Source organism: Taudactylus pleione, unplaced genomic scaffold (assembly GCF_031769625.1).
Source record: "Taudactylus pleione unplaced genomic scaffold, aTauple2 ptg000609l, whole genome shotgun sequence".
In the NCBI taxonomy this organism is placed as follows: Eukaryota; Metazoa; Chordata; class Amphibia; order Anura; family Myobatrachidae; genus Taudactylus; species Taudactylus pleione.
In genome coordinates, this window is record NW_028285011.1 from 11,884,223 (window position 1) to 11,899,263 (window position 15,041).

Sequence of the window (15,041 nt, forward strand, 5' to 3'; positions counted from 1 at the left end):
CTGTGATGTCTGGGTGGGATAAGGGATATGATGGTATAGTAATAAGATGACAATGGTCTTAAGCAAATTACAAACATGTACAGACTATAATTTAATTTCATAGAATTTGTTAATTTGATTCACTACCTTGATAATATTTTTACCTCTATATTTAAAAGATGTAGATGTCTGTAATTTGGGGCTCCAACAAAGAGTCTCTCTTCTCTCTCACTAGTTTTCATTCATTATTCCTCTCAGAATCCTCAAACATACACAGTAAGTACAAAGTTTCTGCAATAGTAACCAGTAACCTTGATATACTCAGTTAATACAAATACAGTACATACTGTACAACACACAATACAAAATTCACTGGGTTTGTGTGTTGTATGTATTGTATGGGTTTTAATTTTTAGAATTATCCTTGAAATACCCGATTATGGATTTCTTCACTGATGATCTGCTGCTTTTTGTTTGCTTTTTTCACATTTAAAAATTCTACCAACGGACGAATAGTTATGCCCTAGAAAAAAAGACGAAAAATTCTAAACATATAAAATGTTTCATATTTTGTAATGTGTTACTTAATAAAAAATGTTAACAAATGACTATTAATGACAACTAACATTCAGCAGGTATACAGGGGTCTATTTACTAAGCCTTGGATGGAGGTAAAGTGACAGAGTTAAGGTACCAGCCAATCAGCTCCTAACTGCCATGTCATAGGCTGTGTTTGAAAAATGACAAGAGCTGATTGGCTGGTACTTTAATTCCATTTACCTTTTCTGCATCCACGGCTTAGTAAATAGACACAGAGAGCCCAGAATGGCTCTATACACAAATGTTGCCAATTAACACAGTACAAACTTAGATTGGTGGTGTTAAGAGTTGCACTGATTTCGGAAAATACTTCAGACAATTTAAATCCACAATGCAAATTTCATCACACTTAGGGCCGTATTTAGTTAGCAGCAAAAAACCTTCAGTTTTTCAACAAAAAAGGCGAAATTTTCGACAAAAACAGGCGAAAATGGCAACAGGCAAAAAAAAACTGGAGAAAATTTTTCTCCAGACCAGGAGAAAAAAAATGCAAAAAGCCCTATTTTTGGCTAAAAAAGTGGGGATTTCTTTCAGAACCCTTTGAACACCCCCCCTAATGACAAATGACATGAAAAAAAATTGTAAGTTGCGTACTTTGGTGAAAAAAAAGTTGAAAATGGTTTTAATGTATTGGGTCTGATTTTTCAGGGCGCAGTATGGATGCATCAAATGTTTTAAACATCGCACGCGGTCGCAGCAGGCGTTCTTTTTAACGGTTTTAAAAATTGAATTTTTAAGTCCTGAAAATATACTTGCACCCATTTTAACTTACCCCCAATTTATGTGGAACAGTAATTTTGTGGAATAAAAATGCTTTCTCTCTTTATAAATTTTTTTTTTTTCACCAAAAAGTTGCGCAATGCTTTTTGCCAAAGTACGCAACTTACAAAAAATTTATTGCGCTAATTTATCATATGGGGGGGTCCAAAGGGTTCTGAAAGAAATCCCCACATTTTTAGCCAAAAATAGGGATTTTGCATTTTTTTTTCTCCTGGTCTGGGATGCAGAAAACTTTTCTCCAATTTTTTTTCGCCTGTTGCCATTTTCATCTGTTTTTTGGCAAAAAATCAGCCGTTTTTCTGGCGAAAATGGACGTTTTTGCCGCTAACGGCCCATAGGGGTAAATTTACTAAAGTGACATTAACTAGGACATTCTAGAAGATAATAGCTAGAATCTGATTGGTTGATATCAGCAACATCTCCACTTCTAAAAACTCTCACTTTAGTAAATATACCCCTTAGGCTCATTAATAGTTTTGTTTTTATATTTTGAAAATAACATTTGCATTCCAAATACGATCCAAAGATGCATTTTTACATGTCTCTATTTGTGTTTGTGGAAAAAAACACATGGAATTAGCAATGATTCATTTATTAATTTCCATGCTACTTCATGGGGCTAAAACTAGCTACACACTACAGGAAGTCCCGATATCGATGATACACACTATACACTATTTTTTATAAATCTTCCTATTTATGGTGCATGGATCAATAATTTGCATTTGTCCGTCCAGAAGGATGATGAGGTACATATTAAAAATCAGAGGACCTAGGGTTATTGTGAATGCCCACACACTACATGATATCAGGACCTAGGGTTATTGTGAATGCCCACACACTACATGATATCAGGACCTAGGGTTATTGTGAATGCCCACACACTACATGATATCAGGACCTAGGGTTATTGTGAATGCCCACACACTACATGATATCAGGACCTAGGGTTATTGTGAATGCCCACACACTACATGATATCAGGACCTAGGGTTATTGTGAATGCCCACACACTACATGATATCAGGACCTAGGGTTATTGTGAATGCCCACACACTACATGATATCAGGACCTAGGGTTATTGTGAATGCCCACACACTACATGATATCAGGACCTAGGGTTATTGTGAATGCCCACACACTACATGATATCAGGACCTAGGGTTATTGTGAATGCCCACACACTACATGATATCAGGACCTTTTGACCAAAATCTTTTGGAAAATGTGAACGATCGGATAATCAAAACGGAGCGTTTTTGGTCCGTTTTATCGGCGTTTGGCCAAAACCATCAAGCTTACACACTACAGAAATATCAGCCCGATGATTGTATAGTGTGTACTTAGCTTGCTTGACAAAAAAAATCTGCAATGAAGTGCTGTAAAGTAATAATATGTCTGTGTGGTTGTAGGCTGCCTTTCAGAATGCTTGCCATATGCAGAAATTACACTGGATGCATATTTATACTGTTTTAACCAAGTTGCAAATGCAAACCGAGATTTTCTGTATCCAACTTAATTGCTCAGGACATTATCAGGCTAGAATGCAACTTGTGGTGAAGAAAAGGGATCTGGGTTTCTCAACAACAACTTGTAGTTACATTTGTGGTAGTCCTCATCTTAAGCTGGACAAAACTGGACAGATTCGTTCACTCATCCAGAGTGCTGTGATCTATGTCCAATGTGGGCCAGGCGTGCATGCAGGGGGAATTTCCGAGTACCTAGAAACCCCCCTGGCTGCCGATATAACGCAGTGACTGCTATTTTTTTGGATCAGTACATCGCCACCGGAGCGCAGTATGTCACTCACTGACTGCATGGCTGCACATATCTGGAGTACACAGTGTGAGAGGCTGGCCGCGACTGGCAGGTAGAAGAAGCTGCTCTCAGGCTGCTCTTTCACGTGGGATGAGCGGCGAGTGTTCTCTGTCCTCTGAGATGGCTACACAGTGCAGGCGCAGCTTTAGGTAAGTTGTTCACTTACACCTGTATGGGGTGAGCGGGCGGGCACCGGTAAAAGCCATCAATCAGCATGACGGCAGGGAGTGAAGCAAAGGAGGGAGCATAAGAGAGAGGGAGGGCGGGCTGACCGGCAGATGATAGTGGTAGTGCTGTCTGTGTGGAGGGGTGGTGCTGGGGTGGGAATGGACATGGTGGCTGTGCTGTCTGTGTATGGAGAGAGGTGGCGTGCTGTATGTCTATGGAGAAGGGGGGATGAATTAATGCCACATACTTTAATTTCTGATGGCAGCCTGATTAGACATTTTTGTCATTGGTTCTGTAGCCAATTATTTGTAAACCCCCTTTTCAAAATCCTGCGTTTGCCACTGTGGCCGTGACAGTTCAATGCTCACTCCAGATCCTAAGGGGCAGGGTCTGCAATATATTGTCTGCACATGTACATTCATTAAACAGTTTTGTTTTATATGACTTAATTGGATGTCAGAACCACAGTATGCATGGTAATCTTTAGCACCATTTGGCAAGCCATTTTATTCAATTTCACTATACAATTTCCAATGAACTTCAAACAAATAATACAATCTCACCTGAATAAAAACTGTAAAAAAGATCACCACTATTGCTGACGTAATAAAAAGTTTCTTCCGTGGAAATGCAGGGGAGTCGGGGAGGAGAAACACCAGGGAGAAACATATAGCTCCTCGAAGCCCTCCATAGGCAATGATAAACTGGTCTTTTGCTGTCAGAGTGATTGTTCGGAACCGATTGATTATCAGTGTCAGAACAAATACACCTAATAGGTAGAAACAAAATGATAGCTTCATAGCAAATATGAAAGTCCAGCTTCCACCTACTCATGGCGGCACCAGTTTTGTGTGGGGTGAAACAATATTTACAATAATTCAGCCTAACCATTTGCAAACTGCCATTGTGTCACTATTCTGTGTGTATACAAACTTATATAACTGTAGCTAACAATACATAAATATTTACATTTTAATTTAGTTACTTGCACTGTGAGTTAACTTATACATAATACTAACTTTACTTTATCTCAATGGTACATGCAAATGTAAAGAGAAACACATCAACAGGCTAATCTCCTAAATTGCAGAAATACAGATGTGTCCACATGCACCTTTGCTCAAATCGTGCCAAATAGCCCCATCACATACTTTTCCTCAAAATATAATGTCAGGGTTCTATGACTGGTTAAACTGTTCAGGGACCATAGGGTTGGCTGGTGTGTGAGTGGAGTGATGGAAGCTAGGGGGCTCTCCTCATGAGAGGGAGAACGGAGGTGATAGTGATACGATAGTACTGAGGAGGCGGACCACTAGAGAGATTGGACCTATGGTAGGCAGCAATGGAGCTGAATACTGATCTTGCTGTTCTAATGAGCTAGTACAGTGAGGATGTCCGCAGACAATATTGGATGTTGAAGACAGCGCTGATTACTATACAGTAGAAAGTTCTGATATCTGCGCTGCTAACTGGAGTCTGCACATATGTGTTGTGGTATTTGATATGGTCAAGATGATGGCGCCCATGCTGAGGCATCGTGGAAAGGGTACCACAGGATCGCTACCCATATATGGCAGAATGAAGGGACTGACAACAGAGAGGGCTTGCATTGACCTACCAGGTTCATGATGACAGAAAGCAGCAGCTACGCGTAATGTATCTAGGTCTGGCAGGCCATTGTGTGACATTTGTGTCTTATTAATATCACTAATGCGACAAAATTAAGGGTACACTGATAACTGATGCTAGCATTTTACTTATTTCTATGTGTGACTAAATCGCTAATCTTTGTAAAAAAGGTAAGGTAGCGATACGTGTGAATGTGCCGTGCTTTGTGCCACTTATGCTTAATCTGCGACTTTATACCAATTTGTGACAATAGTACGAACCTAGCGTGCTTAGGACCTGATTCAGACCCGGTCGCTAAGTTGTGCTCGCTCTGAGTGATTTTCACCCATCTGCGCATGCGTATAATTCGCAGTGTGCGTGTGCAAGCCAGTCTCTGCGATTTTTTTGGTTGCTCGTAAGTCACTATCAGGTCGCTACTTTGAGTGACAGTGCCGTTTGTGGGTGGTAACTGGGGAAGGTGCTTGTAAACGGGGGAGTGGTGTTGCAGACGCAGGCATGTCAGGCCGCCAAAACGCTGTTTAAAGGGCGTGCATAATTAGCAAAGTAGCGTCATTGTTCACGTCACCTGCTTGTATTTCAGGCCGCACGGATCGCTTTGCTTGCAGAAGGTTAAGGCAACCTCAAGGGCTGTGAGCAGCTCCAATGGCTCTCGATGCTCCCGATTAATCCTACATTTCCCGGAGATGATGTATGTTGCGAGTGGCAAGGGGGCGTCTTTATACATTTGCGAGCGTACTTTGCCGTAGCTCGCTAAAACATAGTGGACGTCCTTACGCCGACTCAGTGCGAACACTTCATTTAAATATCCGTCCCCTTTTTGCCAACGAGCGGCTGCAACTTGCGAGCGGGTCTGAATGAGCTCCCGAGTACAATGTGAGAAATTTTGTATGCGAGTTTGAAGCAAATAAGTTGCAAAATATAAAAAAAGTACATATCTCTACTTGTATGGGAGCACCTAAGTCGTGCCAAGCATCTTACTCCATATGGCACAAAAACGCTAGGTGAATGAGGACACATCTGTAAAATAATGTATTTGAAATAAAACTTACATTGCTTGAATCACACATTCATGTAGCAAAGAGAACTCACATTGAATTAGTTTATTCAAGCAACAGTCACATGCACTATGGTACAGTAAGTCATTATGGTATTGTTTTCCTATGTCATTTACACTTACCCATCGCACGCCATACCAAGCAGAAAAACAATGTGAAACAAACAAAGGCCCAATTCCACTCATGGTTTCTTCCAACTGTGGAAACGCCCATGAAGATAAAGATCAAGGTTTCGCTGACGCTGCTCAGCATCTTCATAAAATATTTGATTGTAGTATAAGATTTCTGGGACACGTTCTCTTCCACATACTTATTCATAGACATGGCACATGTTGTGATGCTGTAACAGAAACATCTACTGTCATACAGTAATTGTAATGTGAGCCCTCACATTGTCTGCTCATGAAGTCATCTATGGTTATTACATGATAACATATTCTCTGTCTCTTCTCCGTGAGTCACAATTCCAGCTATGTTTTAGCATTTCTGCTATTTTGTAGCTGATTAAAGCTCGGAGTATATGCAGATGTCGGTTTAGGGTGTTTGGGGCCAATATTGCACTTGTAAAATGAAAAGAGTATAATTCTAAAACTTTGAAACAAAACACAAAAAGTTAAATAAAAATAAGTAAAAATATTAAAGATACACACTTTACCTGACTTAAAAATATGACATACAACCCTGGTTATTATACAGACCTGAAAACACTATTCAGTAATACAACTAATGCAGTGATATAAGGTAAGTGCTGATGTTTAGGAGCTACAGTAGATGAGCATTTTACCCATAAACAGTGGTGTATCTATAATGCGTGCAAGGTATGGGGTGTTTTCTGGAAGAATTCAGCAGAAATACAGATGTGTCCTCATACACCTAGCGTTTTTGTGCCATATGGTGCGAGACGCCTGATGCAACTTAGACGCTCCGCCATGTGTAGCAATTGCCGAACTTTCATACTTGTATCCGAATATAGTGTTTTATTCCCATCGTTGCTCACTCGTATGTGTCTGAGTCGCACACAGCAGCGCCATTCACCCAATGTCCAAGGTACTCGTGCATTGCACGTTGGTCACATTAGCAATGCAAGTAGGTAGCATATTTTGTGAAAGAGTGTGTGGTGGGACACTATGGGCAATTTCACCAATTGTCTGTTTCTTCACTCTTTAGAAGGCTTAACCCACTTCCCCAAAATATTAGAACTAAGGAGGAACATGGAAAATTGTAGTGTCTATCTGAAAGTCATTTTCACAGCAATGAGCTGCTTCAAATTTAATGCAGCGTGCAGAATAGAAGTCACTTGGCAAGAATATACAGCCACTTGGCCCCAATAAACTTTTCTTCCACATCACTATAGCAATCATTATGATAGCACTGCATATTTCCCAGTCATGACTCGTTAATAATCCACCTCAAACTTCCCGTTCTTATATTTTACTCCTTCTCTGCCTTGCATAACAAGTACAATGTGATAAACCAAACAAATTCCAGGAGCCAGAAAGTCCGGGGCCATAAAGCTGAGCTTTGAAACTGGATTCTGTGTTGCTGGTCTGTTACCTTGGTTATCTGAAACTAAAAGCTACTGTATTCTTTGAAAATTTAGACCATGGGAGATTATTCACAAGGATTTCCTCGTACCTAATACTCTTCACCTGTTCCTAATCAGTGGCCTTTCAGAAGAGCACTGGACTATTTAAGCCCTGCAGCTCCTGTTTATTGCTGTTATGTCTGTGTTCTGACTAGAGATGTGTGCGGGCCCCCATGTATTGGTTTTAATTTATCATTGTGTTTTGGTTTTGGCAAAACCACCCTCAAGTGTTTTTGTTTGGATTCTGTTTTGGTTTCCTTAAAAAGCAATAATTTTTTTCTATCAAAGTTGATTAAAAAAAATTATAAAACAGTTATTTTGGAACTGTTAATATCCAATCCAAAACCCGAGATCAGTTGTTAATTCCGAGTTCTGGACTGACTGCAGAAGTGACCCGGGACTCAAAACCCCAAAGTGATTCTGAACTAACAATGATCGCGGTGAGCAAGCAAAAATGTTGGTCCCGGGGACCCCTCACTTTAAAAAATTGGAGTCCTACTTCACAATTTCTGGGTCCCATCACAATTTATGCGTGCCTGTAGCGCATAAAAGAGCGCTGTAACGCATATTTTGCACTTGATATTACATGGGGAGAAGAGAACGGGACACGAGTGGGAGGGGAGAGTACACTGGAGAGCAGAAGGGGTGTAGACATGGAGAGAGGGTAAGAGGGGGCACAGGAGAGTAGAAGGGATACAAACATGGGGAGAGGGAAATGAGCGACAGAGTAGAGCAGAAGAGGTACAGACACGGGGAGAGGGGAACAGGGGGCACAAAGGTGGTCTCACAGTATTAACATGCACTTCAAGACCCTCCTCATTCAGACATTCCCATATCACACACACTTTACATCAATACTGAGCATAACTTCCAACTTTACCTCTTTGGTCATGGGCTACAGATCTAACCAAGAAGTTAAAGTGATATACCATAGCAGGGTTAGACAACCCGTGCTTACCACCATGTACTAGAATCCCAGCATGCCCTGCCACTGTGCAGCAGCTGGGGAGTTATGGGATGCATTAACATGTCCTATGGCAAGGCAGTGGTTAATTCCCAAGTTTCCCCCAAACATCAGTGACCCTCATCACCAGCTCAGCTCCCCTGGTCCAAATCTGGTTCCTGAGCCGGGGCACTGATTATGTGTCCAGCCAGGATTACCCACATAAATATAACTCCTGTATGCACAATGCATTCCCGGACCCACTTGTGGAAAGGAAAAGATACTCTTTAAGTGACACATCTTCATTTGCTTCCATTCTCCTGCAGCATATCGCCCCCAAAGCTGGTATCTTTGAGAGATTGGAGATAGGGAACCAGTAGATCGCTGATGATCCCGGCCGGCAGCAAACTATTTTATAGTCACAGACAGAAAAAAAACAGAGCAGGCAAGATCCACTGCGCTCTGCGGGCCCAGAGAGGGACCGACTGTACCCTCTGATAGTGGCCCTGCCCATCCGGCCGTTACCCCGTACCTTCTGTGTGGTAGCTGGAGGACACATCCAGGCATGTACCCGGGCTCTGGATGCTGAGGGAAGCCGGGTATCTGGGCGGGAGAATGATCAGCCTGAGCCTCCCATTACTGTAAACCTCGCACGCTGCTCCAACAACTCTCTGGCGCACTGGGAAGACACTCATTGGCTGACTCTCCACAGATTGATTTGCTAGCTAAGGCAGTGCTGCTGCCGGCGGTGATTGCCTGCTCTGCAGTGCGTGCATAGTGTGTCCTGTGGGACCCGGTCATTTTTATAAACCGTGTCCCTCCTCTCCTGTATCGTGTAAAAACACGCTATAGCGCGTATTTTGCGCCTACTGACTAATACTCTTTTCAACTCGGAACCCATAAGGTTGGGTGTGTTCATATTTTAGGAAAACTGAATCGTTCTGACATTACTATGTCTGCTATGGTTACATGTATACTGGACTGGTTTGTTTACATCTCCTGATTCCTGGTGTGCTAACACATACCTCTCAACTGCCCCATTTTCCAGTCTTGAGTCCCCTATATGGCTGTCCTTTGTACCAACTGGGATGGAAATTTGGGATGCATAGTAGAGCAGTGGTGAATGGGTGGTTAAAGGAGAGCATAGGGGATAAGAGGCAGCCTAGGGCATGCTTCTAGGTCATTGTCACACCCTCTCCAAAACAAAGCCGTGCCGCATCATGGTATGGCCAAGACCCCTGTCCTGATGCACTGAGCTGACATGTTGGGAGTTATATACTATTGTCTTGTTTAACTATGTTCCACATCTGCCTACACTGATATATTGACCGTCACTTATAACTGATCCCTTCCACTCTGGAAACTGGGCTTCTTCTCTGGTACTTGATTCATTACAGTATCTTACACTATAACTAAAGGTGTGATAAATCAGCCGATCCGACAGATTGGTGCGAGATGGCTACTCTATCATACCGTATATGGGCATGATATCGGACAGAGTGCGCACCTGTGGGGTAGTACATTGCACCTCCAGATCTTACTGCAGGATCAGGGGATGCGATGTGCGATCCCATGCAGCGCTATGCGGGTGGGGGAGCAAGCATATTGCACCGTGTGTGGGGACCGCCCGATATGTCGGACCTCCCTCTGTGTCGCGCGGTGTGCATAGCCAGCTTAACTGCTAACTTCTATATTAAACAGATTAGCCAGCATACATATGATTGTAACCTTAAGCATTTTACAGTATATTAGTTGTTTATTGCAAGTCTCTGTACTTTTAGTAATACAAGAAAATGTATATACATTTTGACTACTTTAAACTGTTATACAAGTTGGAAGCTGCTCAATCACTTCAGTAATATCACTCAGGTGCATGTAAGGGAGGGGTTAGTCTATACAAGAAACAACAAAAAGTATTCCCCCAGCACTCAGAATGAAATCGGCAATAAGATTTGAAAAACTACATGGTGGTAGATAATTCAGAGATCTCAGTTGCATATATTTGCAAAGATATGGCTAAGCCTCCAGGCCGCGTCACGGCGTCTCTAATACCGGAGGTCCCTATCACTTGGTCAGAATCTGGGGTGCAGAACCCGAAAAAAGCCGGCGATAGCCAGCCACCCCAGCGAAGCACACCAGTGAGAGACTAAAGTGTTAGTATAGGATTAAAGGAAAAACTATTTGTTAATAAGTGAAGGTGTAATTAAAAAGCTAAGAAAAAAAATATATATATATACACAAAATATATTGGAAAGTGTAAAAGTGCTAAATAAAGTGTTAATGTGTGCCTCACCAGAGCAGCCCAGCCACACCAACCCCAAGGGGCACCGCACCCCAAACTCATCCCCAAAACTGATACTATATCCAATTTGGGTAATAATTGCCCAATATAAGGCCACATGATAATGGCACATACAAATATACCTGAATTGAGAGCTAACTTACCTTGGAGTCACCCCTAAGTCCTCCTAATGGCACTACAAGAACCAGCACGCCCTCCTAACGCTGGTCCCATCTATGCCTCTCAATACAGAAATACAAGTTGGAAGCTGCTCAATCACTTCAGTAATATCACTCAGGTGCATGTAAGGGATATGGCTTAGCCATATCTTTGCAAATATATGCAACTGAGATCTCTGAATTATCTACCACCATGTAGTTTTTCAAATCTTATTGCTGATTTCATTCTGAGTGCTGGGGGAATACTTTTTGTTGTTTCTTGTACTTTAAACTGTTCTCTTTCATAAAATATATTTACGGAGTATATTTTAGGCTATTATTCCTCATTCCCAAATGATGTGCATATTTGCTGGCATATATACACAGAGAGCATAGTTTTGCCTCCGAGAACTGTAGTGCTAACACTGCTGTAGAGCTGCAAAAATGCTGGAACCTGTAGTTCCACAAAGGCAAGGAGCCATAATTTGTCTTTCTGTAGTATAAATAAATAATACATTTTAGCTCAGTTTCAAAGTTTATACATATTATACAGCTCATACGACAAGCCTGTACAGCAGGAAGAGTGCTCTGAGGGCCTTATTCAGAGCCACTCGTAAGCGGCCGCTCGTTCGCTCCGAGCGATGTTCGCACAACTGCGCATGCGTATGGGTTATAATACGCATGCGCGAACCAGTCATTGCGGTCGGAAATTGTGTGCTCGCAAAATAGCGAATGCCTGCTAATTTGAGTGACAGAATGAGGCGTTTGTGGGTGGTAACAGGGGAAGGTGCTTGAAAACGGGGAGAGGAGATCCGAACGCAGGCGTGCCAAACGGTCAAAACGGGCGTTTTAAGGGTGTGCATAATTAACAAAGCAGCGTCATCGACCATGTCACTTGGTTGTCTTTTAACCTGAACTGCTCGCATGATTGCGGTAGGACAATCCAACCACAAGCACTGCGAGCAGTTCATACGCCTTTCGATGTACTCGATTAATCTAATAAATAGCGGAGATGACGAAGGATGCGAACGGCCAGGGGGCGTTTTTAAAAAAATAGCGAGCGCATGTTTCGTTCGCTCGTTCAGACATAGAGGCGTCAACAGACCGCAAAGAGCGAGCTCTATTTAAATATCCGGCCCCTTTTTCTGAATGAGCGAGCGCAAATAGCGTCCGGCTCTGAATCAGGACCTGAGGGCCTGATTCAGAGCCAAACGCTCTGACCAGAGCGCTCGCTCTGAATCAGTGCCCTCCTACCTGAAAATGGAGTGGCCTCCTGGCCGCTCGCATAGCTGTGGGTGACCACCCACAGCATATGCGAGCGGCCGAAAAGAAGGTCGCGATGGTCAAGACCATCGCTACCATCGGGTTTGCGACGAGACCCTGTGGTAGGGTCTCGCTGCGCAAGCCCAGGAGTGATTTTGGCTCTATCAGAGCCAAAATCACTCCCACTGACATCATTACTGATGTCAGTGGGGCCGGCTTCAGACGGTAGGCGTTCCCATGGGAATGCCTCCGTCTGGCAGCCACGCCCCCGGCACGCCCACCAAAGGGGGCGTGCTGTCACTCACCATCGACAGCACGCCCCCTTTGGTGCAAGACCCCGAGCAACGTATTCCTCATCGCTCGCCGGGTCTCGCGCATGCGCACGACGGAGCTCCCTCCGTCGTGCGCATGCGCATTCGCACAACATCGACCCGCTTGAGAGCGTCCTTTGCTCGCGAGCGGGTCTGAATGACCCCCTGAGTTCCCACAACACATCAATAAAGGATGAAGACTGCCTATCTAACACAGTTGATGCCAAGTGACCCCTACATTATGACAGCATATCACTTAAATTTTGTTTTTGCTGCTTATTACAGCATTCATGTGTATACTTGTGAAATGGTTAACTGCACCGCACTCGATTTATTTTTAACCCCAAACACATTTTTATACTTAACATGGAGTAGTTAATGACTGGCCATTACAGCTTGTCATGCAATAAAAACTGACAAAATGCACTTGGGAAAAGTAATAAAATGTATTTGTTTTAGAGAAAAGATCATCATGACAATGATTAATTACCTACCTGTACTGAATGTGTGTTATTTTATTACCTGCTACTTCAGACAGACTGACTAGATCTATGCTGTACTCACATGCTAACAAGGCCATTATGATTTGCAGCTAGCAGTATTAGCATAAAGTTTGGATCCCACTGGTATTTATAATGGCACCTCAGAACAGAAGTTTAATCCAGCAGTGAAAGCTGGTCTAATTGAGTGCATGTACATAATCCAAGCTCCAACAATTTACTGTTATGGTGCATACACACGGTCAGATCTGCCAGACGAACGATGAACTACGAACGATTTTACCAACAATTTCATGAACTACGAACAATTTTTGACTGTATTAAAATGAATGAAAATCGACCAAATCTGATTGCAAACACATCAGATGTCAGATATCATTATCTGACAAGCGGGAGCGCTCTTCGTTCATCTGATAAACATGTCAGATATGTCAGATTTTCCTTCAGATATGAATGATTTTTAAAATCGTTCTTGTACAGATCTGAAGGAAAATCTGACCGTGTGTATGCACATTACTGTATGTGCCATTATCTGTTCTCAGCCATTTTATATTGAAAGCCCTATTATCTAAATAATAAAATTTGAATAGTACAGCCTAATTGATGAATAATTGCAATGCATAATCACTGTGGGTCTGATGCAGAGCCTGTTTACAGAGCGTACTTTCAGTTTTTAATTTTGCATATACCCCGACACAAGAGTAATCAAAAAGGAGTCTAGCAGAGAGGTACATACTTCAGTCACATCTCTACTTTCCAATGAAGAGGTGGAAATGGGTTAGAGCATTCGCAAAGCAAATTTAGGCGAAAATATCACACAACAACTGCATTTTAAATGCGGATTATAGTAAATAGAGCCCTAAGAACCAGAAGCAAAAGTGCAAAACAAAATCTATATTTGTATCTTGCATTGTATGTCATAAAGGCTACCTTTTGTGTCTCCCGCTTTTTAGGGACTATCCCCCAGTCCCACCCGCGAGTGAAAAAGGTTGGGAAGCACTCAGCCAAACGGTACAGAGAGAGGCTGGAGACATCCCAGCAATTTGAGAAGCACTGGGAACTTTCCTGCCACGCAATGGGGGCATTACACATGTCATGCAGAGGGGGCATGACACAAGACCACACACCCCCTCCAATATATTTGTAGGTGTGTCACCAGTAATAAATAACATTCTTAAATAGAGCACTAAACATCATCCTCCCTTTCCTCTCTCTCCTTCTTTGTAGCATTAATAATACTATTGTTAATGACACTTTTTATGAATGTTGAGATAGATGGTTAATAAATAACTAATATGGCTAGAAATCTTACTTATCTATGACTATCTATAAATATGTATTATTTTCCAATTCTGAAAAGTGATCTGTGCATTACAGAGCTAAGTAATGGCAGAAATTGAACAAAGTGCAATTCTATGTTGACTCTTGCAGTGTTGGTATACTAGTCATTGCCAGGCTTTTTACAAATATGATGAGTACAGTAAAACTACAGTACAACTTTGAAGATACCAAGTACATGTTTAATGAGTTACTTACGCCATAATTCCTGAAAGGTGGAACATTTCTGCAGTTAAGTATGACAAGTAGCTGTACAGAAAAACAAAGAGAGGCTCAATCACACGGATGTTGCGGGTGAAGCGGGTAGTGAATGCAGCGATAAATCCAAAAATAATTCCAATTAAAACTCCTCCTATTCCCACCAGAAAGAAATTAGCCATTCCGGAAAGGATGTCAGTTGTTTCAATAGTTCTCATTTCACAGAAAGATTTGAATAAATTATACAGCACCTAAGAATAAAAATGGTCAAAGGTTTATTATTTTGTAACAAATATACACAATCAAATTCATAATATACACAAAATTAAGTTTTTGTAATGTATTCATTTGATATACATTACATATTTGAGACTTCCTAATAAAGTAGTTTTCTCTACAGAGTTTGTGCTAACTTATTTCACTACTAGCTGTTG

At 42.0% G+C, this 15,041-nt stretch overlaps 1 protein-coding gene across 1 annotated transcript in view; it reads right to left on the bottom strand.

The window, feature by feature from the left end:
* Positions 1–15,041, bottom strand: part of LOC148480637 (sodium/hydrogen exchanger 2-like) — a 92,885-nt gene that overhangs the window by 25,767 nt on the left and 52,077 nt on the right. The window contains exons 3-6 of the mRNA XM_088454065.1: positions 14,608–14,858; positions 6,153–6,370; positions 3,910–4,115; positions 413–502 (exon numbers count right to left, since the gene is read on the bottom strand). Of these exons, the coding sequence (XP_088310191.1) occupies positions 413–502; positions 3,910–4,115; positions 6,153–6,370; positions 14,608–14,858 (765 nt within the window). The remainder of the gene's footprint in view (positions 1–412; positions 503–3,909; positions 4,116–6,152; positions 6,371–14,607; positions 14,859–15,041) is intronic.